At 38.9% G+C, this 27,168-nt stretch overlaps 1 protein-coding gene across 3 annotated transcripts; it reads right to left on the reverse strand.

Annotated features, from left to right (window-relative positions):
* Window positions 1-1,497: 1,497 nt before the first annotated feature.
* On the reverse strand, window positions 1,498-19,799 carry dhps (deoxyhypusine synthase). Of its 3 annotated transcripts, none has more exons than XM_053610318.1 (10): window positions 19,693-19,799; window positions 16,642-16,841; window positions 15,999-16,151; window positions 15,642-15,763; window positions 12,770-12,866; window positions 11,111-11,197; window positions 8,592-8,697; window positions 5,821-5,924; window positions 5,593-5,718; window positions 1,498-4,224 (listed from the first exon to the last, which is right to left on the reverse strand). In XM_053610318.1, the coding sequence occupies exons 2-10, from the start codon at window positions 16,834-16,836 to the stop codon at window positions 4,129-4,131; spliced, it is 1,086 nt and encodes a 361-aa protein (XP_053466293.1). In that variant the 5' UTR covers window positions 16,837-16,841; window positions 19,693-19,799; the 3' UTR covers window positions 1,498-4,128. The 3 variants fall into 3 exon arrangements, 2 of the variants coding, with proteins under 2 accessions (XP_053466293.1, XP_053466283.1); XM_053610308.1 differs by having other exon boundaries at window positions 16,642-19,188; XR_008384345.1 differs by lacking the exon at window positions 1,498-4,224 and having other exon boundaries at window positions 5,683-5,718; window positions 8,500-8,697; window positions 16,642-19,188.
* Window positions 19,800-27,168: the final 7,369 nt, after the last annotated feature.

The raw sequence follows: 27,168 nt of genomic DNA on the forward strand, positions 1-27,168 counted from the left end.
ATTTTATTTGGTTACTTTCTCAGTCTTGGATAGTTCTGGGGTAGTTTTGTGTAACCCAACCACTGGGTAAGTGGCTAGGTCATTATCACTGACAGTTGAAGCAATGTACCCCTCCTCCTCCCTGACACCTCAGCCCAGCTCCTGGGGTCAAATCAACTCAGTTTGAATTCGCCTCAGGTAGAGGTAGAGGTTTTCACACGGACAGACTGATAGATTTATTTGGAGAAACAAAGTTCATGTCAGTATATTTATCCATAAAACCATTACTGTACACTAGAAAAAGCAAAAATGTGCAATAACAGTCCAGTTTATGACCTTAAATGCACCGCTGTCTTTGTTAGCTTTGGCTTACTTGTTTGTAATGCCCACTGGATCGTAAGGGGTTTTTTTTGGGATGTTTTAAACATCTCCTTTGATCAGAATATGATGTTTTTGTCTTAAATATATGACCTATTTGAGACATTTACTTCAAAGTCTATATATAATCACCACTTTAGCAGATCTAGCAATACATTTCTGAACACCTTGTGTATAAATAAAGGAGATACCATGTTTACATATTTGTTTATAATGTGGTATATTTTACATTTTCAAAGTAAAAATAACCCTCAAAATATTAACCCATTTATGAAATAAAATTAACCCAGCGTTTTTATAAAAATGAAACCATCCTTTTGGTTGGAAAACAACCCATTTACTGGGTTAAAGTTAACAAACCAACTTGATGGGTTAATTTAACCCAAAATGTGTTCTGTCCTATATTTACCCAGCCGTTGGGCTAAAAGTAACCCAATTTGGGTTGTTATTGACCCAGTGTTTAATTTAATGTGCAATACTGACCTACTCTGTCCACTCGGCTCTTCAGTAAACCGGTGATTCCATGATTTAAGTGCTATTTAACTTTTGTAAATCTTACAAATGAAACTTTTTTTTTTTTTTTTATCAAGCTCATCTAAGAAAACCTGTATTTACCAATTCTAAAAAGTTTACCCCAGGGTTGAGGTGTTTTTAAAGCATAGAATTAGCAAATACACAGAATGTGATTAACTAGCATCCATGCTAATAACATATGTACATTCAAATCATGTACTTAAAATTTATTTAGCATTCTGTCGATAATTTGAGTTGTAACAGTTGAGTTTGAGTTGTAACTAATTGTACTTTTGAAAATGATTTTTGTCAGTCAAGATCACTGAAAATAAGTAAAACAAAATAATAATTGGAGAACTTACTTTTCTTCCTCACGTGATCTTCAGGAAAATCGGGTGATGATGCTTCCTGAACACGTGACATGCGGAATATTTCGCGGGGTGAATATCCTCCGCTAACAGGATGGAGTAAATGTTGTGGGACATAACTAAAATGTAGATTTTTCATAACTCATAGAAAAGGATGATTCAAGTATAAGTTAAATAGATTGACACATTTATGCAAAAATAATTTGACATAGTAAAGTTTTAAAGTAAAGTGTAATGATAGGGCTGGGACAGGCAAAAATGCTGTAGATAGATTTTATTGTTATTTTTTTAAGTCATTTACATGAAATACAGATGATATGCATACAGTGGGTTTGGAAGGTATTGTCCCTTTCAGTTTTTACACATTTAATTGTACAATAGATTTAATTTAAAAAGGATGACATTTACTTTTTTGGCCATTACCTATACCTATAATAAAGCGAGAACACGTTTTCAGACATTTTTGCTAATTTATTTGGGGAAAAAAAACAAAAACAAAAAAACAACCTGAAATCTTTCATTTAGCCAAGTATTCATACCCTTGGCTAAGGCACTCCAAACTGAGCCCAGCCCCACATTTTGGTTTCCCAGAAACCGGAGAAGCAAGCATATAGTATGTGCTAACATTAAAGATAAAATGACAGTTTTGCCCCTGCTTTCCTGATTTTGAAAATATTATCTGTCGTGTGCAAGTCAATTAATCTGAATAGCAAAAAAGCACCTACTGAAGGTATGAGCAGTGAGTGAGATATCAAGGTGTGGACAAGCCACCAACAAATAAACCTTCCTTTGGTTGTTGGTAAGAAGGACAAAAAAAAAAAAAGAACACTAGTGATTGCTAGATCAGCATCCTTCTGAAAGTACTCCATCAGGCAACTACAAACAATACAACTAATAACCCAGACACATAGTCTTTTGGTATTCTGAGGAAACATATCTTGCATGTACCTAGTAGAGTGTCTTGAAAAACCTAACCTTGTATATATGAGTGTGTGTGTGTGTGTAAGTAATAGTCTGCTCCAGATCATTCTTATTACACCATGAGACCTGGCAATGTAATGCATTGATTTTACCCCTTCCATGTAATATCACAGAACACCACCATAATTAGTATGACAGCACAAACAGCACCAACGTGATTGCTGTTTTGGAACCACACACCTGATCACAGATATTTCACAAATGTTTAAAAGAAAATGCAAATGTTTATCCTTATTTGGATATATTTATTTCTTACTCCAATGTTTGTAATCAAATGAAATCTGTAATGTCTCCTCAATGAGCTCCTCCAAACTTGTCAGTGGGCTCGAATGCTTTCAACTGTTTTTTTTTTTTGATTTGTTTTTTTTTTGTCTATGAACCTGGATGTTTATATCATGACTGGGGCCTTAATCACATGATGACATGTCATGCAAATACAAAGCAATACATATTCACCATGTCCAACAAAAATTAGAGATGCACCAATGTATCGGCCGATAAAGGCAATTTTTCCCGCTATGTGCCATCGGTTTATGGGCCATAGTTTAAAAACATCCGATGATCAGGGCCCTGTCAAGATATCCTGTCAATCAAAAGAGTGTGTTAATGTGTTAATGTTAATTAGTGTAATGTGTTTTCTGTTTATGAGACCAGTTATTGTGAAACAACTTGCTGAAATGAAGAGAATAAAGTTTTTATTTGCATTTCTTTCAGAATTGTGGAATTAATTTTTATTAATTTAAAAGAAGGCATAAAAGGCAGAACTATCGGTATCAGCCGATATCACTCTGAATAATCGGTTACCGTAACGGCTGAGAAATTTAGTATCAGTGTATTTCTAACAGAAATGTCAAATTCACATAATACAGGTGAATGGCTGAAGCAATATAACGTCGGTCTGACCAGTTAAAAATGACACTTTGTTCATTTTTTCTATCATTAAAAGAATAACAAACTTCAACTTAACTTATTTATACAGCACATTTAAAAACAACAGAGTTGACCAAAATGTTTCACAAGCAGAAAATCAAAGAACGGTGACATGACAAAACACCAACACACCCATGTACACATAACAGCACTACATAGACAACCGGAAACTCCATATACAAACCCTGAGAAAGACCATATTCTATTTAGGTTGACGAAGAAGAACAGTTTTTAAATGTTCACAGAAAATGTTCCATCAAGTAAATAAGAATCAAATCATTTTAGTACAGTCCCTCGAATGCCGACTTCATACTCCGAACAGTCTAAGAGGATTGAGAGATCAGCAGTGTCGAACGCGGCATGAAGATCTAACATCATTAAAATTACACAGAGCCCAAAGTCAAAAGCTACTAACAGACCTTTTTCAAGAAGGTGGTCTCTGTGCTGTGACCGGCTCAAAATCCTAACTAAAAATTGTCAAGAATATCACTCGCTAGTAAGAAAGGGGTAATTTGAGATAAAACAACTTCTTTCTAGACCCTTTGCTAAAAAAGGTCATTCTGAGTGCAACTTCAGCGCAACAATCTAATGTAAGATTTTGCCAACTAGTAAACATGCACAAGCTGTTGCAGAAAAAATATACAACTCTATCTTATTTCAGCTTCTTTCAAAGTCTTTAATAAAAGCATTTATATTATACGTAACGTATCTTTTGGCATACAGACTAAATTTCTCTTAGCCAAAACAAAGAAGAAAACATGCTACTAAGTAAAGAAGGGAACACAAGGATACAGTTACCCAATAATATAAATAAAACTTCAATAAGAAGACAAATAGGTATAAAATAATCGGGTAGCTGTGAACAAGTAGGTGGAATCGGGACAAACAGAAACACACATAATAGAACACACAAAAAAGTAGAGATGAAGGAAAGAGGTGAAAAAGAATGAGAATCCACAGGAGAAAAGAGCAGGCAGTGTTAGACACTCTTTTTATCTGCTGTCAGTTTGCTGGCTTGTTGTGCAAATGTTTCAGCAACCAGCAGGGGGAAGACTATAGTGGCATCTGCATAGATCTGCGACAACAAACACACAGTCACTACACAATCAGAACCAATAGTTAGTGTTCATATTGCATCATTATTTATCACATATTCTTATTATTGCACTTAAGGAGCATACCAACAGAACCAGGTACCACAGATTAAACTTAACAGCCAATGTAGCTATACACCAGGAATTCAAATGTTCGTGTCTGATGACAAACAATTGTGACTGTATAGCATAACAATGAAATCTGTAACAATTCCATCACTGTATAATAATCAACTCCAGTATTATCAGCATCCTTAATGAGGAAAAACTTTATACATAAATAACTTATGAATATATATGATATATAACAACTTATAAATATCTTAACCTTGTTTTTCCACCATGTGGTAGAATGACAGATTTTTTTTATTACTTATGTATAAAATTTTATTTCATACAATTAATACATTACTAACAATAATGACAATTAGTTTTTTTATTTTCCACATTAAAGATGCAAATAATTCTGCACATTTATAATAGAAAATATAATTATACTTTAAGTTATTACAAGAACCATTCTTAGAGACAATTTAAGTAATTTCTACAATCGTTTGAGTGGAATTTTCACTCATTGTGTACAATGTTTAATGTATACATTAATGTTTGACCATTTTCTGGAAGGGTTCCAAAAACTCTGAAATTGCTTATAAAAATATTGCTTTTAAAAATAGTACAACCATCACACACATCTCACTACCATGTGTAAAAATGTCCCATGATGTATTGAAAACTATATTGGGCAAAAAGTATTGGCTTGCATCACTATCATTGCATAAATTCTACATACACTATATGGTCAAAGCTTTGTGGACACCGGACCATCACAACCATGTTTGCTTGTTGAATGTCCCATCCTAAAACAATAGGCATTATCCCCTCTTTGCTGCTATAACAGCCTCCACTCTTCTGAGAAATCTTCCCATTAGAATCTGGAATGTGGCTGTGGGAATTTCTGCCCAGTCAGACACAAGAGGATTAGTGAAGTTGGATGCTGACGTTGGGCGAGGAGGCCTGTGGTGTCGTCTGCATGCCATTTCAGACAACACAGAGGTGTTCAGTGGGGTTGAGGTCAGGGCTCTGTGCAAGCCACTCAGGTTCTTCTACACCAATGACAAACCATGTCTTCATGGACCTCTATTTGTGCACAGGCATTGTCATGCTGGAACAGGTTTGAGACCCTTAGTTCTAGTGGAGGAAATCTTAACAGACTTCCTTGACAGTTATGTGCTTCCAACATTGTGTCAACAGGGAAGACCCACATACGGGTGTGATGGTCAGGTTTCCACATACTTTTGGCCATAGAGTGCATCATTCCACTCCTAGTTAGAGGTAAAGTTAAACATTACTTTGACAGGTTTGGCATCCATGCGGATTTTTCCCCAAGACACAGCCTCATCTGGTCTGGCCCCTGAGTCTGAGCCATCAAACTCCTGCCCTGTGTTCACGTACACAGCAAAGTCCGCACCATTTCTCTAAGAACAAGATCAAAAGAGACTTTAGATTATAACAGTACTTTCAGTTCTAGTTTGTCCTAGTGCTAAAACATAGCATGTGCTAGTTTTTCCATTACACACCATAAGATTGGCATTGGCGATGTGGTGCTTCACAAGGCCTCCTCCCAGGATGATCATACCTGTGCTTTTGGCAAACACAGCTTTACAGTTCATCCTCCGGATATCTACGTTACAAAAATCAACAAGGAACATATATAGTGTGGATAAGTTCCAAATGTGAAAATTCTGCAAAATGCTCAGACAGGCAACGTCTGTCACATTTGGCATTTTATATTTGAACAGAAAACAGTTTCTTCAGTCTGAACGGCAAAAACATATGAAATCTGACTTTTTGGTATGTGTTTTCAAGCTCAACTAAAAACAGATTGGACTTCTGTGAATCAGTTAAATAGTATTAGGGCTTTTTTATATCATTTAGCACACTCAAAAAGTGCTATCTGCTCCCTTCTGCAAACAACCCTGTGATTAACAGGAGAAAAATTGTCACAGTACAGTTCTGAAATAGTAAATTCACAAATCACTTGTTTAAGGTAGAAACTGGAGTGTGCTTATGTGCAGGGCTTTGCACAAACCATAAGGTGCTTGTCTGTTTATTACTTACTTCCTATTCTAGGGGAAAAAATTACATCAAGCAATTATAGGACTAGCCTTACAATCCCTGTAGTGTTGCATGTAACTCAAATTTGCTGCCTCACAGCTTCTGATGAAATGGTGTTGGCATCTTGATGGTTATCAATGTATCACTGATGAACCCACTACACCTCCAGAGGGTTCAGCAGTGACACCTGGCATCCCAGGTTCATGCCCTTTGATGCCTGGGGTCCTTCCTTTTATATCCAGAGCCACTGATCTGCACTTTTCAGAGGCTTCTGAGAAGGCTTTGATGGCTTGCTGATGAGTCCATTCTCATACTCCCAAGTCTTTTTGAAGCCTAGTTGTTGACATGGCTGCAAATACTCTACAGCCTACCTCTACTCGACAGATCCTTTAGGATCCAGCCACGCCTTGTGCATATAGGCCTTGTCCATATAGGCCTTGTCCATGACATCTTCACAGATCACTGTAAGCTCCACGACGTGCACGAGAATCAGAGAGGATGACTACAGCACAAGATCTGGGCTGAGGTTTGTTTTGAGCTGCTAACCCAGATCAGCCAACATCTACTAGCAACATCTTGCCACACCCAGCTGTCCAGGCTCTGTTGAAGGTGGGAGGATCTTGGAATGTTTCTGGCCTTGCCTGGCAAATGTTTAATGAGGTGCCTACTGGGCACACTACAAGGCTTAAGAGTACACTGCTGCTAGGTATGTGAGCATCTTGTTCCAGGTGTTAGGCTTTTCTTGCACCTGACTAAAGTGTGTTTCAGTGTTGCCGGGGATGGGTATAGCGGGCATGTTGGATCTGTGCAATACCACTGGCTGAGGTTTTTGGGAAAGGGCAGGACATCATATGTAGCTCTAATAATGAAGCTTGATCTGAAGGCTTCCATGTCCCACAGTTCATTCCAAGAGATCTTTATTTTCGCTATTCCCTCTGATCTCATCCACTGCCCCTGCCTTGCCTAGGCAACAGCTTTTAGCGCCTTGTAGCCTATTCTTGTTGACCCACTTCCTCCACTACAAGAGTGGTTGATTGGCTACAAGGCCAAAGGCTCCCCTCCCTTGTTATCCTTGGCCAACATTGTCTTTGTGCTGGAGTGCCACATTTTCCTGCTGGGACGCCTCCACTGGTGCCATCCGAGTTGACAAGGTGGGGCAGCTGTGGCTACAAGTAGATCACAAATCTCTGTCAGCACTGTCTTCAGTCTTACATTGGTGCACTTACACTCTACAAGATTGTAAATGGGATCATTCTCCCCAGTTTGTCAACCTTGGTGATTGGGGCCTTGTACATCAGACAGGGCGGGAGCCCAAACTGCAGGCATCAGAACTTATTAGCTTCGTCAGAGCTTACCAGAGTCATATCAACCTGCAGTTCTGGCCTGGTGTCCCACTGAAGCTAAGCAGGGTTGAGCCTGGCCAGTAGCTAGATGGGAGACCTCCTGAGGAAAACTAAGGTTGCTTAAGCTGGAAGTGGTATTAGTGAGGCCAGCAGGGGGTGCTCACCCTGTGATCTTTTTGGGGCCTAATGCCCTGGTGATGGGGACACTATACTGTAAAAACAGCACTGTCTTTTGTATGAGACGTTAAACAGAGGTCCTGACTGTCTGTGGTCATCTCTGAATGGGTTACATCACTCTCTCCTCTCCACTAATAGGTGGTGTGTGGTGGGCCTTCTGGCTATGGCTGCCAATGCATCATCCAGGTGGATGCTACACACTAGTGGTAGGTTCACTCCTTTTGATGCCTAAGGCCCAAGAGGGGTCCTTCCTCTTTGTTCAGAGCCTCTGGTTCACTCCTTTTGATGCCTAGGGCCCAAGAGGGGTCCTTCCTGTTTGTTCAGAGCCAGTAGCTGCTCTTCTCATAAGCTTTGAAGAGGGCTTTTATGGCTTGTAGATGAGGCTGGTCTGGTACTCAAGTCTCTTAGAAGTCTAAAACAAACGAGTAGCGTATTTTTTTTTTCCCGAAGCACCTGGTAGTTGCCATAAAACCAAGTATATATGCACACTACTGTTTCTACTGTGATGGGCTTCCAGGGATCAGTTAATATTGGACAGCTCAAAACACCTACGCAACTGTCAATCATTTCAGATGCATATGTCGACCAGCTATTTTTGAATGATAACATCTAACAGCTTACTCCAACTGCAGAGCTCAAAGACAAAATTCGTAAAAGGTTTTCAGGTCTGGATTTGGTCACTTTGCAAAGTGTATGATCTATGAACTGCGCACCCTCAACAATGTCCAAAACCAGTCCCGGGTTCTTATAGGAATGGAAGTAGATCATATCACCCAATGAACCATCAGTGAGGGCGGGACTAAACACTGGGATGTCATTCTGAAACAAAAAAATAAGGTGGGAGGTCAAAACCTCTGACATTCAAGACACATCTCTCACTACATGCAACATTATATTATATTACTTACATAGATACATAGATACATACAAATAAAGGTCAGTCAGTGAGCTTACAATGAAGCTCACTGTAATCAGTACCATTGTACTGAATTGTTTCCTGTGATGTTACTGATTGCCTATCAGTACGTTTACATGGACAACAATATTCCCGAATATTAACCAGAATATTCCCGAATATTAATATAACAATATTAATCCGATTAAGAAAATACTCTGATTAAGAAACTACCATGAAAACAGCAATTACTGATTACCTTAATCTGATTAAAGTCATACTCGAAGTAAACACAAATCGAATCAAGACACGTGGAGTATTCCTGTTTTAATCGCATTATCGACGTGCATTACAGACATGTAAACACCTGAATCACATTATTAACGTCGTGTGGGAGTTTTCACCGCATTTTGCGACAGGACACGCTCACACACGGCAGTGCTCAACCGTTTGACAGTAAACAAGAGAGCATGGCTGCATCCCAAACCATGTACTTACCTACGATATACTCGGCGAAATACATGTACTTCAGCTACTATATAGTAGGTAGGTAAGTATGTGGTTTCGGACACAGCCCACGGCTTCAAGCTGTCGTCTATTTGCACGTACAGCATGACAAATAATTAATTGCACTTGAAACTTTCGTAAAATTAAAAATGAAACACCCAAAATACAATACAATAACAACTGTATGTTGATACGTGAAATTCTGGAGGGAACGTCGGACGGTGTGGCGTGGGGACGTAATGACGTGTGCCGTTAATCGCTCTGTGCTCTATAACATGTAAAACGGGAACATGAAATGGCTATTCTAAAAGCGACTCATGTAAACACCTTAAATCACAATATTGTCTTATCCAGAATAAGGTCAATAATTAGATTACTGTTGTCCATATAAATGTAGTCCCTAAGTGTTCCAATAAAACAGTAAAGAATTACAAACAAGGGACAGGAAAGTAGTTATATCATATAATTTCTGTCAAACTTTCAATCAAATTGATTGATGATTTATGACCCTCTGAGTTCCCCTGACTGACAGTTCTGTAGGCGCACCAAATTTATGGCCAGAGTTGGTGAGAGTTAGCCCTAAGTATGTAGGCGTATGTGGGTGCTACTGGACGTTTGTGTGTGTGTGTGTGTGTGTGTGTGTATGTGTGTGTGTGTGTGTGTGTGCGCGCGAGAGATAATGGGTATGTGTTTCATGGATTTGAACAGAAAATGCTTAGGACATGTTTTCGCTAAAGAGTTTGGTGTGAACCGTTCTTTTTACAGTTTTAACCCACACACAATGTATACATTTTGTGGTGCAAGTGATTATTTGTTTATTGTGTGAAGAAATAAAAAAAAATATTTATTACATACCTTCTAAACATGGTTCTTTAGGAGGTAAAAACGTTTAAAAGGTGATGTATTTAGCGACAGTTCTGTGTAAGTATCCTCATTGGCGAACCATTTTCCGAAAACTTGTTTATAGTTTAAACAATATGCACGATTCTTTTAAAACATCACCTTTTAAATGTTTTCACCTCCTAAAGAACCATGTTTAGAAGGTATCTAATAAATATTTTTTTCATTTCTTCAGACATATTGTCACCTCAGCTTCCACAAAGAAGAGCACGATGGTTTAAGTGTTTTGATTTTATTTCAGTAAAAGAACAACGGTATCACACAACATTGACGGACTCTAGAACTTTTATACACATCACACTGTTTTCTCAACAATATAATCAACAAATGTTTTAAATATTTCATAAACAACATTCTGTTCATTTATATCCACAATTCTAATACATCTACCACATGCTATCATCATCATGTATTTACTAACAGCACAGTTACACAAAACGGATCGACTGCATTAACATGTACACGTATCATAGCTAATACACCATCTCTTGATACACTTTCTTAAATTATCCAGATTCACCTAAACCACAATTGCGCTTCATAATCAAATAATACTTACCACAAAAAGTAATTTCAGAAACAAATAATCACTTATACCACAAAATGTATACATTGTGTATGGGTTAAAACTGTAAAAAAAAAAAAAAAAAAAAAAAAAAAAAACAGTTCACACCAAACTCTTTAGCAAAAACATGTCCTAAGCATTTTATGATCAACAAACCCATGACACACACACACACAAACACGCCTACATACTTGGGGCTAATCCCCACCAACCCTGGTCATAAATAGTGTGCCTACAGAACTGTCAGTCAGGGAAACTCGGAGAGTCATAAATCAATCAATTTGATTGACAATTTGACAGAAATGGTATGATATAACTACTCATGAATCAAAGTATGTGAAAATGTATTTTAATCAAAATTCTACCTTGTAAGCCCAGTAGTAAACAGAGTCAGGGTTGTTGATTTCTTTGCCTAGTCTGTGGATCATTTTTGAGGGTGTCCAACATGTGCCCTAAGTATGAAACAGCATACATTTAGACTCATCCAACACAGATTAGAGTACAACGCAGTACAAGCTTATAATAAGAAAAGACAAGCCAATACTGATATGGTTCATAAAATGCTGGCACACACTACAGTATTTGGGTTCCACAGAGAGTAGCATTGTTGGCTCACAGTTCCAGGGTGCCTGGTTCAATTTTGTGCTCAGATTACCGCCTGTGTGGAGTTTCACATGTTCTCTCTGTGTGGGTGGGTGGGTTTCCTCTCAGCTAAAAGAACATGCCCAAAGGTGGACAGACAACTTTAAACTGCCCCTTGTGATCTGCCTCCAAAATGATCTGAGGCAGTGGTTGCGAACCTGTTGCTCGCGAGCAATATATAGCTCTTTCAAAAGTAAATAAATAAAATAAATCACGAATCACAAAAGCTAGTGTCAATTTAATTAAAACTCTACATTTTTTAAAATATTACATAATTCATAATCGATGCTTGTTTGTCATGTATACACAAACCAATTGTGATGTGGCACAACAAGCTCAAATTTCATAAAATCGGTTAAAAACGACATAGAAAGTCTGTTTTGAAGGTGAAATGGCTAAAAGAAAAATAGACGCTTATATCATTCTTTCCAGTCCGAACGGACAGACGAATTTGCTGTCACTTGACGATTACGCCTACGTCTGATGGTGAGTGAGGTCATGTTGAGCATAACAGGTAACGGTGATATAAACAGTAAACTGAAGAAAGTAAATTTTTATTGACTCTGGGTATCTGCTAAAGCTAGCTGCATTGTATAACGTGTGTATGACGTCATGTACCAAGGTCTAGGAAGCAGCTTCCTAGTAAAAAAATCGCTAGTGTTCCATTTGAGACGATATTACCTTTCTAAAATTCATACACTAGACAGTAGAGTACACAGTGCACAGTGTAAGTGTATAGTATGTCATTTGGGACACAACTTTAGTATTTACTCTCCGATGCGTGTTTTTGGAACAGAAGTAACGCAGTGAATAAACTTACCGCGTGCAGACCAAATAATCGATAATGAGATTCGTTGACAACGATTTTCATAAACGATTTCCAACTGAAAATGTTCCTGACCTCTGATCTGAAGCCTTCCAATATTTTCAAACATACGCAATGGTCATTGATGTAATTGGACTACTGATGTATGTAAAAGCCAATGATATTTCTGCACATGCAGTGGAGCGTGGCAGTGGAAGATGAGCCTGTGGTTTTTAGAGAATGATGTCCGTTTTTTGGTATCCACTAAATGTCCAGCCATGGTTTGTGCATTTGACACTTAGTTTTCTGGCCTGTACATAGATGCAACGTGTCTACCGCTTGCGTCATGTGATAACAGAACTGTGTACAAATCTTGAACATTCAGGATTCTGAAATTTATTCACTACCTGTATGTTGACTCATTATGTGCAATACCCAATGTTTTACCTTAGTGGTATGCACATTTTTACAACCAAAATGCAAGCAAATTGATCAAAACTAAATCAATTACAAAGTCTAAAAACAACTGCAAGTTATGATGTGAAAATGGTCAAATTATAAACAAGACGTTTCTGACCTCTGTTTTCTGCTCCAACACCATCTGGTCCAGAATGGGCATAAGCCAGTCCTCAAACTTGCAGTAGTTGTTATTAGGGACCAACAGGTTGCCAATTCTAAAACAAGAAATTCAAACTAAAAACAGAGCTATTGTCACCAGGAACAATGAAGTGGCAATGCTTCCAGCTGCAAAATGGAAATACTGGAAAAACAAGTTGCTTGTAACTAGTGAAACTGTGCACTATGTGGAAGAGACAGACAACTGACAGGTCACTGATCAATTATTTGTGCTTTGGGGAGCACCATGAAGGGGCTTTGCTGTCTTAAGTCAGGTTAGCTCTTTTAGTAAAGGAAGTGACAACGCAAACAAGAGACCCCATCTTCCCTTAAATGCCATTAGACTATGGTTATGGCTGTCTCCTGGGAAAAGGAGTATCCCTTGCGGACACATGTAAAGCAGCAATATGGAATCCACTGTTCATCTTTGCCAGATTTTACAGACTGATTTTTTCTTTATTGCAACCCATGTGGTCAACATAGGGATGAAACTGTTACCGGTTTCACGATAAACCACGAGAAAATTCCCAGACGGTTAGTATTACTGCGTCACATTTAATTATCATTAAAACCGTGATTTGTAAAACTCACGGTAAATGCTGTCCACACACACCCAGCATGAGTCTGACACAGGTGCAGCATGTAACATTGTTGTTTTTTTTTTTTTTTTTAAGCATGAAAACATGGCGGAAGGCAGCGACGGAGCTCGGGAGATTTTCAAACCTTCCAAGAGGGCCAAATCCACAGTGTGGTCATATTTAGGATTTTATAAAAATGCTGAGGGAAACTTAATAGAAGATGGTAACCCTGTCTGCAGAGCTTGCCAGAAGAAAGTCGCTGAGAAAGGGGACAACACATCCAATCTGCCGAGTCATCTTCGTGACAACCAGCCATCACTCTATAGTGAATGCAAGGTAAGTTAACTTTAAGCTCAATACATGAGCTGGGGGAAAGTATGAGGAAAAGTAAACAGTAGGACACAAAATCTTGCATTGGGTTGAGATCATTTCTAATCTCACTTATAATAAACGCAAGCTTCCACGAAGAAAACGTTCCTAGCAAGTGCATGGCTTTGAGCCAAGACTAATGAACAGGTTCAAACAAGGCAGTAAAAAATAACAAGTGCGAAACTTAAGGGATAATGCACATTAATACCACTAATACATGACATTTCAAACAATTACAGGGACAGGAAATAGTGATTGGAGATGAATGTTTGAAAATTTTACCTGTTCTTTATTATTTTATAATCCATTGCCATCTACAAAACAATCGTACAATAGAAATACTGCAGTCCTCCGATTTCATTTTCAATATAATCAATAACTATAACAGAGATGCACAATGGCATCAGTTGTGTTTGTATGAAAGGAGAAAGCGTGAGACATTAAAGAAGCCGGAGTTTCAGGATGAGCACTGTATTGTACTGCGTTGCTATTGACGACGGTCATAAGCTGGTAATATCAGACTGCAACTGACAAGAATCAAGAATTTCAGAGAGCCATGTAATAACGTTATGTAGTTTAGTCACCCAATCAACAAATCGTGATCATTTAAAACGTGTAAGTTAATAATAAAAAATAATTGATATATTTTTATTTATTTTTTAAATATATTATTATAATTATTATTATTTATTTATTAAAAATTATTAATTATTATACTCCTGCATTTGCTATTCCCTTGTTTACAGAGTGGGCGTGCACCAGTGATGCTCCTGGTTCCTCATCGACTCACTCCTCACTCCAACTTTAACGTTAACGTTACGATGTTTATGCTGCCAATTTTGTTTGTTGTTTGTTGATTTTCACATATAAAACCTGTTCAAATGATTTCAGTGTGTGTATGGGTACTTTTTGTATATTTTCAGCACATTTTAACAATACCGTGATAATACTGATAACCGCGATAGTTTTGGTCACGATAATCGTGATATGAAACCTTCATATCGTTACATCTCTAGCTCAGTGGTGTGTTCAAGTGATTCTCATCCTCAAGAGAATACAGTATTAACACTGAGTAATTCTAATCCTCAAAAAAAGAGTACGATACCAGAAGTATAAGAGCAGAATCAGAAAGTTCTGTGATTGGCACTTAAGTGACTGGCACTATTTGAGTGCTGTCTGTTATTGTCCGATGAGGTATGATATCAGGATGTGCTCTACGATTAAGCGGAGAAATGCCAGGGCCACATGGGTCACTCAGGTTGAAGGTCCAGAGGACAAGCATGACAGCGCAGGAGGAATTTTACAGACTGCGCAAATCTGGTCACATAAATAGAGTGACAATTATGTGTTATGCGTTAAGTGACAATTAAGTGCTATTCCTATTCAGCAAGGAAATAAGCAAATGGTATTACTCCACTCATTATGAAGGAAACAGCCTGGTGGTCCTGTAGTCCCATGCAATCATCCTTACATTAAGCCAAAGCAAAATGGTCAACATTCTCACCCCAGCTTTTATTTACACAGATTCTGCCTTGAGGTTTACTGCTCGCCCACTCGTTTGACAGACAGCTAAGATATAGCCAACAGTTCTGAAAGATTATGAATGTTCTAAGCTTTCCAAAGTTTGTTTTGGACTCTTCTCAGATGCAGTTCTCATGAAGCATAAACCATTTTTGATTACATTAAATCTTGGAGAATATGAACAGATCTCTTTCCCATGCTTTAGGAGTATACCACCACCTGGAATACAGACACCCAGAGCAAGTCCTGAACATCCAGCCAGTCAGTCAGTCAGTCACACCCAGAAAACTTGTAACGGCTCATACGTAAACCAGAGCAACCAGGTAGGTACTGGCAAACAAATCTGGTATTCAGTTAGAGGCTCACCTGTTGATGCCTCTCTGTCGTAGCTCTTTTCCTGGAAGGCTAAACTCACCCAGATAGGTGGGAGCCAAACATTTAATGAGATCTTCCTCAATACCTCCTGCGGTTGTCACGATCACATCCACCTGCATTAACACAGTGAATAGCCAGGTGATGAACACAAGCATACTCTTTTTATTTATATTTATTTATATTTATATTTATATTTATATATATATATATATATATATATATATATATATATATATATATATATATATATATATATATATATATATATATATAAAATAAAAAAACTAAGCCCAAACACAGGAGAGTCAGCTACAAAAGGTGACATGACTTTTTCGAACTGTTTCCTACCATTTTGTGCTGGACAAGGTAGCGGATGGTCTCACGGACCCCGGCGCTGATGAGGTTGGATGTATAGCCTAAGAAGATGGTACATCCCGACTGACTCTGCTGAGAGTCACAGGCATTTTCCTGCTCCTCCACCGGCTCCAGTCGTCTGTCAATCTGAAAATAAGACAAGTATTGCAATGAAAACATTGATTAGCTCTTCCCAACCAACAACAACCCTCTGTTAAAACTAGGGCTGTGCGATATGGCGATACATACTGTAGGAGCAAAGAAAAAAGATTTTTATTTATTTGAAAGTCAATCTATTTTTTTCTAAGGGGTCTTTGGAATTATTACAGGCCTAGAAATAACCTCTCGGATGTTATCTTTCCTTGTAGAGCTGTATTTTTCATCAACAGGGAAATTAGTTTGGTTGTTCTGTACATTAACTTGCAAAATAGGATTTAAAAACTAACGTAAAATAAACGCAATAATATCTTTGATGGTGATCCAGCCTGCAAAAATTGTGATGAGACATTTTAACCTGCTCGCCCACCTCTTGGCTCATGCTTATTTTATAGTTATATTATACTTGATTATCAAAGATAGCTTTGCAAAGAGAAGATAAACAGAGCAGATGGAAAAACAAGAAGCTGTTTGAACTCACCATTTTATTGATCTCCTGTACAGCCATGGCAAAACTGCTAGCCTGGAAGCCAGTGGTGAGGAAGGAGTTCAGCAGAGCTCTGTGGTCTACTCCCTGATTAAAATCATAACCTCTGATCTCTGGCATGTCCTCTGGGAGAGTGCCACTCTGTTTCAGAACAGCATCTCGGGCCCCGGAGAGGATCTGATCTGCCATATTTACTATGAGGAAAGAAGAAATTCGACCATGTGGTTATTTGAAAGTAATTTCTTTGGATCCTGGGGTTTATTCTGTATAATTTATTGCTGTTGCACTCATTTCATTCTGATTGCAACTTGTTGGTGATATACAAGTTTATTAATGGCCTGAGGTCGAAGGGTGGTATCAGACATTCCGAGGTCTCAAAGTTTAATGCCCCTTTTGCAGCCATATCTGCCTTTTTATTTCCTGCCAGACCAATATGTTCCGGCACCCAACGGAGGATAATGTTGAAATCCTTCTTCTGTAATCGATGTATTTTAGTCAAAATGTTTATGATTATGGGATGATCGGTCTCCATGGATTCAAGTGCTTGAAGGCAAGACTGAGTCTGAAGCGATTAAGAAGTTTTGTCCTCGACCCTGCTCAATGTTTGCCAGTGCCAGTAGCAGCGCTCGGTCCTCAGCTGTGAAGATAGAGCTCTGTTCTGGAATATGAATGACAGATTGTTGATCTCCAATCACTACTGCTGTACACCTTGTTCTCTGATTGATATATCTTGCTTGTATTTTCTCATTTGTAAGTCGCTTTGGATAAAAGTGTCTGCTAAATGAATAAATGCAAATGTACTGCTGTTGATAAACTGTTATACGTTTTGGATCCATCCGTGACTACTGTACTATGTAGTGGGAAAGTACATTTCAGTTCCAAGAATTCCTGTTCATACGCAGAAGTGTTTCAGCCTTTTTAAGTTGTGCTAAGCCAATGCCTTAATAAAAGTTGGTTTGGTCCAGGTTGGAATATTTGGTCCAGGTGGGGTTTGGTAAAAGGCGAAAAATGATTCTATCTTATGTTGTCCAGCTTGATGTTCAAATTCTCCAAGTATAGTTTAATCCATACTCCAAAAGTTTTGATCGCTTTAGGTCTAGCTTCATAAAGATAAGAACATTCTTGTTAGAATACTGGTGTAAAGGCTGGATTACTTAGATAAGCTTTGAGTTTGGCTGCATATTGTAAGGCCAGTTTCAGACGCTTATCCTGGAGGGAAGTTTCACCGGCCTCTGTATAAAGGCTTTTAATGGGAATTGTTCTGAAGGCTCTAAGAGCTAGACGTATTCCCTGATGGTGTATTGAGGATACACAGTTCATTGTGGCTGATGAAGTCTTCGAGTATTTTTCCCTTCCTATTTGTGTGATTTCCTCCCCATAATGGTCTGGAACTGTTGAAGTCACGACGTTAATAGTGTGATTAAGGTGTGTACATGTTTATCAGTACGTTTGCATGGACAACAATATTCCAATATTAACCCAATTAAGACAATACTCTGATTAAGAAATGACCATGTAAACAGCAATTATTGATGACCTTAATCCGGTAGTTTAAGTCATACTCAAAGTAAACACAAATCGAATTAAGACATGTGGAGTACTCCTGTTTTAGTCGCATTATCGAAGTACATTACAAACAACATGTACACACCTTAATCACACTATTAACTCCGTGTGGGAGTTTTCACCGCATTTTGCGACAGGATACATACACACACAGCAGTGATCAAACGTTTGACGGCAAAGAAGAGAGCACGGTTGCGTCCCAAACCGCATACTTACCTACTGTATAGTAGGTGAAATACATGTACTTCAGCTACTACACAGTAGGTAAGTACGCGGTTTTGGACGCAGCCCACAGCTTCAAGCAGTCGTCTATTTACAGGTATAGCATGACTAATAATTAACTGCACTTGACGCTTTCATGAAATTAAACATAAAAAACACCCAAAACTGTATACGGTACAATAACGAAGATGAACTGTATGTTATTGCGTGAAATTATGGAAGGAACGTCAGACGGCGTGGGGACGTAATGACGTGCCGTTAATCAATCTATGTTCTATAACATGTAAAACGGGAACATGAAAGGAATATACTAAAAGCAAGTCATGTAAACACCTTAATCACAATATTATCTTATTCAGAACAAGGTCAATATTTAGGTTATTGCTGTCCATGTAAACGTAATCATAGTCTATAATGCACTTCGATAATGTGACTAAAATAGGAATACTCCACATGTCACATGACTTTAGCCACATCAGAAAGCTCTGTTTACATGCTAGTTTCATAATCAGAATATTGTCTTAATCAGGTTAATATCGGATTATTGTTGTCCATGTAAGTGTGCCCTGCGATGGACTGGCACCCTGTCCAGGGTGTACCCCGCCTTGTGCCTGATGCTCCCTGGGATAGGCTCCAGGTTCCCCTGCGACCCTGAAGAAGGAGTAAGCAGTAGAAGATGGATGGATGGATGGATGGATGGATGGATGTTGTCCATGTAAACGTACTGTCTGTGTTTATTCTCGCCTCTGCTCACTGCAACACACAACATTCATTACTATAATTCCCTGCAGATGTGGAATCCTTACCACTCACCTTCTCAGGCAACGCCATCCATTCACCACTCGGCGCTCGAGCACACCAAGGTCAAATGTGAGTTAACTCTTTATTTCCATTGAAAATGCGGGACATCATCTCAAGTTGCGGGATGCGGGACAAAGGACTAAAATGCCGTGCATTACAACACAAAGCCGGACGTCTGGTCACCCTTATACTGTGCACTATACACTCTGTAGTCTATTGTATGACTTTTAGAAGGGTAGTATCATCTCAAAACCGGAATATTGTTGGTTTTTTTAATTAAATACCAACACTGTTTCCCAGTCGAGGGCAAATTACTTCAAACGCACGCGATGCGATGGCGCTAGCATTATCGAAATAGCCAAACAGATAACTAGCGATAGATAACTAGAGATGAGAGCTGTTAAATAACAAAAACCCGGTACACACCCTATGAGTTACTATAAGAATTAAACTTACATTTGTAAGAGCTCTTGTCCAACCGGGTTTCTTCGGTAGTGATTGTACGTATGACACTGAAGCCTCGAGACACGCATCGAGCACGCAGTACATTCTCCAGTGCAGTGTATTGGTTTCACAGAGTCACGTGATCGACGACGAACTGTCCAATCACGTGCGCCAGTCGCTTTGCGTGTCGTGTCGTAACGCTCGAACCTCTTGGGGTATTATTCCAGAGAGCAGGTTATGCGACTATATGTTTACTCGGTTAGAGTAAACGGCAACTTTCGGTTCCCAAAAAGTAAGTAGAAATAATGAACTCTCGCTTAGTTTGTCAGGTGTACGAAGGTAAAAACGGACCCAGGTTATGTACAACAGTAAATATCTACAAACAACCTCAAGTCAGAGGACATGCGTGAAGTTTGACGGACTTCATTGCAGTAGAGTTTCCAGACTGGCATAAAGTTAGCTTGACGTTGGACGGTCTATATTCGCAAATATGCGGAAATTAAGGGATCTAAAGTCATATAGGTTAGTCCTAACCTGCCAACCCATCCATCTTCTATACCACTTATCCTTTATGGTCGCGGGGGAACCTGGAGAACAAAGCGGGGTACACCCTGGACAGGGTGCCAGTCCATCGCACAATCACACTCTACGGACACTTTAGACTATCAGCCTACCATGCATGTCTCTGGACTGGGGAGGAAACCGGAGCACGGGGAGAACATGCAAACTCCACACACACGGCCCCAGCGGGACTTGAACCCCCGACCCTGGAGGTGTGAGGCAAACATGCTAACCACTACGCCACCGTGCGCCCTAACCCCCACGTTATTTTAAAAAAATAATAAAGAACGAAAAAGGTCCTTTTAAAGACCTAAGAATGAGGTCTGTGCCTCACTCTTACAGACAGAGACCATGCCTTATCACTTGCCTAAGAATGGCAAGTGATAAGGCATGGTCTCAGTCTCTATTTTGTAGGTCTCTAGTCTTTGTTACTATGTTTCTGTACCAGGGCAGATAGAATTGTTTTGTGTTCTTGAAATGTGTTGTTTTGATCATTCCTAATCACCCTGCCTTTTGCCCTGACTCTCTCTCGGTTCTTGTTCTTGTTCTTGTTCTTCTTCTTCTTCTTGTTCTTCTTGTTCTTCTTCGCTTCTGGTAAAATAGATGCCTTAAGTTTTTATATCACTCAAACCTACGCAAGAGATGTTTGATTTTATCTGTGACTTGTTCCAATTGACATTTATCATTCTTTATCAATATGTGTGTATGTATACGTACTATGCTTTCTGAATATTAAAATTAAGGAGCTTTCGCTGAACGATGGTGTCGGTGTGACTTCTTCCTGGGCCCAGACAAGAGAAAATCAGCCAGAGCAGGGTTTAAATTTTGCTTCTGATTGGTATCGGACAAGAACTTAAAAATTACTTTGTTTTGTAGACTGGTGTGTGTGTGTTTGTCTAGTCCAAATATTATTTGATAAGATTTTGAAATGCTGCCTTTCTGAGTAATTAGGGAAGAACATGACAGCAACTAAAAGGCCTTTTAAAGGTGTTTTTTTCTCTCTCACTGGATTCCACTCCCCAGTGGAGATGTTTATTGAATACTCTCTCTCTCTCTCTCTCTCTCTCTCTCTCTGTCTCTCTGTGTGTGTGTGTGTGTGTGGCAAAAGCACAATGCAGAAAATCATGCGGATACAGGTCAAGAGCTTTGGTTAATGTTCACATCAAAAATCAGACTGGGGAAAAATGTGATCTCTTTGACTTTAACCATGGTTGTTGATGCAAGGTGGGTTGGATTGAGTATTTCAGGTGATTTTTTTTTTCCTAATCTTCAACTGTCCAGTTTGAATGAGACTGCCTGTGCCCATGGTATCATCAGACTGCGGTTCTTGCCTGACAGGAGTGGAACCCAATGTGATCTTCTGCTGTTGTAGCCCATCCATTGCAAGGTTCAATGTTTTGTGCATGCTGAGATGCTTTTCTGCTCATCATGGTTGTAAAGCGTGATTATATGACTTTCTATATCCTTCTTGGCAACTTGAACCAATCTGGCCATTTTCCTCTGACCTCTCTTATCAACAAGGCATTTCCACCCACAGAACTGTTGCTCACTCAATGTTTTTCCACACCATTCTATGTAAACTCTAGGGACTGTTGTGTGTGAAAATCCCAAGTGATCAGCAGTTTCTGAAATACTCATATTTCATTCTGATGTTTGATGTGAACATTAACTGAAGCTCTTGACATGTATCTGCATGAGTTTTTTTTTTTTTTGCATTGCACTGCTGACACATGATTGGCAGATTAGATAACTGCATGGATGAGCAGGTGTTCCTAATAAAGTGGACAGTGAGTGTATATGGAGATACTGTGCACATGATGAGTGGGAATGAAATAAAATGGGGAAATCCTAACGAATGACTATTGCTCTACAATATACAGAAGAGTGTACCTGAAGATCTTGTACAATAAAGTCATTCCACTGTTCACCAGAATGTAGTTCCACTGCCTTAACTGTGTATTATTTGCCATAGTATAACACTGTATTAAATATAGTCTACTTGGTAGTAAGGACTGACCACAGGTGTTCCTTGGGAAGGTGATGATATTTCCCAAGGCCCAGAGTATACAGGAAAAAATGCATTAACCTGTCAAACATATATACAGTCAGGGGTATGTATTTATGTGCTAAAAAAATCATCTTCATAGAGCAGAAATTCTTAAATAAGCCTTTTCCAAATTTCTCCAAGCTAACTGGTCCTGGCATGTTATTTATTGGCTTGCGTATAGAAACTGCAGGTCAGTTTCTACAGATGCCTTACTGCTGGACAGTAAGGCATCTTTCTATTTGGCATGTTGCTCTGCTGCCCCCGTGTGGTGTAACATTGAACATTCATCACTTTAAAAAAAAAGGAAAAAGAAAAAGAAATGTCAAAATGTATTTTAGTTTAATTCATTCAGTCAGTCATCCTACCCCAAGAGCAGAAAAGTGAGCCTACCCTAGGAACACTGGGTGAGAGGATGGAATACACCCTGGATTGGATGCCAGTCCAGCACAGGGCATCATGCACACACATTCACGTATATCCATTAACCCCTAGAGGCAAATTTAGCATAGCCAATCCACCTACTGGCAAGTTTTTGGAGGTAGGAGAAAACCAGAGAACCTTGAGGAAACCCATGGGGACATGGAGAAAGATGTGAAACTGTAGACAGTAAACCAAGCTCAGATTTAACTTGGGGATATAAGATCTATTATATCGAATTAAATCAAAGAACCAAAATGTTACAGCTAACCCCATGGGTATCATACTACATTTATCATGCCAGAAAAAAAGTCTTATTTTCTTACAGTTTTTGCACCAGCTGAATATTTCTTTGCTAAAAAACAATTCTTCATGGATGCGTAAACGTTGGGCACCAAAATGACACGAAGATAAACTGAGCAGATGAAAATGCCAAACACAGCCCTAAACTGCACAGGGATGCTTTTTTCATTCTCATAGCAACCATTCATAACAACCAGAAATGTGATGCAACAGTGTTTTTACGCATCACAAGATTATTCTTTAGAGTGACAGCGCTTGCTTCTTAGAATGGAACAAGAACGCTGAGATTTCAGACATTCATTGAACTTTGTGCGAGTACTTATTGAAGTTGCTCTTATCAAGAGAGAAAAATGAAGACGTTTTTGAGTGCACTTGGCGCTGGTGTAGCGGATATCCCCCTGCGCCCCCTATTGTACAGGGCCGGAGCTGCAGCCACGGCAGCCGCCATTTACTGTTATATTAAACGAGGCAATCGAGAGAAGTTGTGCTGCTGTAACCCTGTGGTGCTAAGTTTACTTCTGTCCTTTAAAAGAAATGAATTTAGTAGATTTGTTCAGTCCTTCATAAGCTAAGAGGCTTTAGTCCTATTTTGGTGAAAGATGAACTGATGGGTGATAGCACTCTCTCTGTCCAGGTTCATGGAGGAGTTTAGCTTCATGAATGTGTAATAAAATCTGTCAGTGTTTGTTCTTAGCCTCAGCCCACATTAGACATGTACATACTGAACATCAGTAAAGTGTATTTATTCCTGAGGCCAGTGAGAAAGGTGGAATACTTGTGCTGTGGAACTTCACCAGGATCAGAAGTGGAAAATCCTGCTGGTCTGGAATTCAAAACATAAATAATAGATGATGATGTCTGATGGATTTATTTCTTTATTTAGACCCAGTGTGTGAAAAGGCCACGGAACCGGCTCTGGTCCAACCCACAGAGGTTCCTCAGGACCAGGTCATGGTAAGTTTGTTCTGCTCCTAACTAGGGATGTCACAATACCAAAAATCTAGTAGTCGGTACCGATACCACCAAAAGTACATGATACTCGATACCAAAGTCTATACCACGGTGTTGTATATAAAAAAAGAAAGAAAGAAAAAATTAAAAATAAAATTTAAAACTTCTGGAGGACATGCTCCTCTGATTAATACTGGCAAAAAGAGAGCGAGAAAAGATTTATTAAAAGCATGAACATTTGAATAATTATTAGTGACATTAGGCTACATTTAGCTAACAGGACACGGGCTGAATGGCGATGCATGGTGGCCATTAGGAGGTAGTTTATAACATTACAATGCATTAGCGTCGTTAACAAATAACTGGCTATCGCAAACATTACATGGAGCATAACGGTAGCTGGTTTCATGGCCACAATGCCAGCTGCTTCATACAAACATAATATTTTCTTTCAGGTGCTTCGCCAAATTCCAGGTGTTTCCTCCCTTTGTTTGAAATGAACGATAGCATCCGTTGCATACCGGCAACCGATGCTAACTTTCCTCTCAACGAGCTTTCCTCTCTCTGCCTCTCAACAAGTCGGGCGAAGTTAAACTTCTGTAGTATTTCCTGTGTGCTTGTAGGCGTTTTTCTTCTTCTTCACCGCTTGTGGACTGACTAAAACACTTGTGCATCTTTGCTGCCCCATCAGGTCTGGAAGAACTGCAACCTCGTTACCTTCATTACCAACATTACCTACGCTACTGCAGAAAAACAAGTACCGTCACGTTTTAAGAACGTTGGTACCGACTTGGTACCGAAGTATCGGTTCTTGTGACATCCCTACTCCTAACAGCACCCCCTACCTCAACACTCTCCTTGAGGCTTACGTTCCCTCATGCAATCTGTGATTGGTTAACGACCGACAATTAGTAGAGCCTACTCAGCATGGCTCAAGGTCCCTTTGAGGAACCTTCAAACTAACTGTTCCTCAGTGGTGGAATGAACTTCCGACCTTGTCGTGACAAACAGTCTTTTCAGCCTAAGTTAAAAAACTTCAGAGACAGAGGGTTAGTAGATGTCAAAAAGTAAATAAACTTTATTGAAACAATAAAGTGAGACAGTGTGCAGAAAGTCTAAAATATGCAAACACACAGCCCTTTTTTTTTTTTATACCTTTCTCCACAGCGTACTCATCGTAGGCAGGGTTTTGCCTTTCATTAAAAACGGACCAATCTTCTTCGCCACAATTCATGTCTATATGTTATCTTGAATTTGTGGAGCATGCGCGGTTAGTTGTTTTTCTTGAAAACGTTGTATGAGGACAAGGTTTCTCCATCCATCCATCCATCTTCTATACCGCTTAATCCTTTTTCAGGGTCACAGGGAAACCTGGAGCCTAACCCAGGGAGCATGGGGCACAAGGCAGGGTACACCCTGGACAGGGTGCCAATCCATCGCAGGGCACAATCACATACACATTCACACACCCATTCATACACTACGGACACTTTAGACATGCCAATCAGCCTACCATACATGTCTTTGGACTGGGGGAGGAAACCGGAATAACAAGAGTCTTTGTTTTTGTTTTTTTTGTTTCTCCCTGACCTTGACCAACACTTCCTTCTTAGGTCTCAATGAGTTTCTGTTTGCTTCTACCTGCTGTCCTAGCTGAAACCTACCTCCCCTCCTAAGGCCTTATCCTAACTCGTTAATTGGTATCTGGCCTCAAAATTATTTGCTTCTGTGGAGGAAGATATAGGCTGGTACAGAAAAAACAATTATTGTACAGTAAAACACAGAATTCATCTAACTCAATACACACTTAGAATATAACTTGATCAAACATTGTTCAGTGAATTTATATTATGCTTCTAAATATTGTTTATACATATAGATTATGACATTATAACCAATTCTAAATGTTGGTTATACATATTGAATACTAGAGCTGCAACAACTGATCGATAAAATCGATAATAATCAATTATGAAAATCATTGTCAACGAATCTCATTATCGATTAGTTGGTCTCCGCATGACACGGGACATGTTTGCTCATTACGTTAATTCTGTTCCAAAAACACGCTTCGGAGAGTAAATACTAAAGCTGTGTCCCAAATGACGTACTGTACACTTACACTATGCACTCTGCACTACCATCTAGTGTGTGGATTTTAGAAAGGTAATATCATCTCAAATATATCACTAGCGGGTTTTTTTTACTAACCGGAAGTATAAGCCGCTTCCTAGTCGATGTCGCATAATGTCATACGCACGCTGGCATTAGCAGACACCCGAGTCACCGACAATGACTTTCTTCAGTTTATGTCAGCGTTACCTTTTATTCCCAACATGACCTCAGTCACCATCAGATGGAGGCGAAATAATCATGTGACTGAGCAGGAAAGTCCTCTAAGGCAAGGGTACAAAATAATGAATAAATACTTACATACAATATAAATTAAAATAAATTTATATTTATTTATTTATTTATTTATTTATTTATTTATTTAAGTTTAGTTTATATTGTATATAAGTATTTCTTCATAATTTTTTATGGATGCACAAAAAGCACCAAATTAAATTATAGTCCTAAATTAATAATATATATTCTGGTGTGTGTGTGTGTGTGTGTGTGTGTGTGTGTGTGTGTGTGTTTATTGGGTTCTTTTCTGTTTTGGACAAACAGTTGTGTAAAGTTTTAGTCTCAAGTTTATATTTGTAACACTCAGTTTGTGGATTTTGTATTAAAAAAAATGGTACTGAAAGTTTGCCCCGCCCCATCCGATTAATCAATTAATCAGAAAAATAAAAGAATAATAATCACTCAACTAATCGATTATGAAAATAATTGTTAGTTGCAGCTCTAGAATGATTGAGAATAGGAAATATCTGTACACTGGAGTTTGATGCAGTGAGCTTGAGCTGTGATGATGGCGAGATTAGATTAGATGGGAGGCTAAAATCTCATCTCTATCACGAGCTCAGAAATGAACCTATTAATTATAATAGTTATGTAATGCATTATATAATGAGGTTTATTATTAATTATTATCAGGTTTATTATTCTTGTTATCATCAAGGTATAATAAGAATGATGTTGGGACAACACACCATGGCTGTGTTTTAGGCATGTGAGCAAGTATGTGTGTGTGTGTGTGTGTGTGTGTGTGTGTGTGTGTGTTTGTGCTTGTCATGAGTAATGAGTCGGTTTTTAAAAGTGTC

The sequence above is a fragment of the Ictalurus furcatus genome, chromosome 2, assembly GCF_023375685.1.
Source record: "Ictalurus furcatus strain D&B chromosome 2, Billie_1.0, whole genome shotgun sequence".
Lineage (NCBI taxonomy): Eukaryota > Metazoa > Chordata > Actinopteri > Siluriformes > Ictaluridae > Ictalurus > Ictalurus furcatus.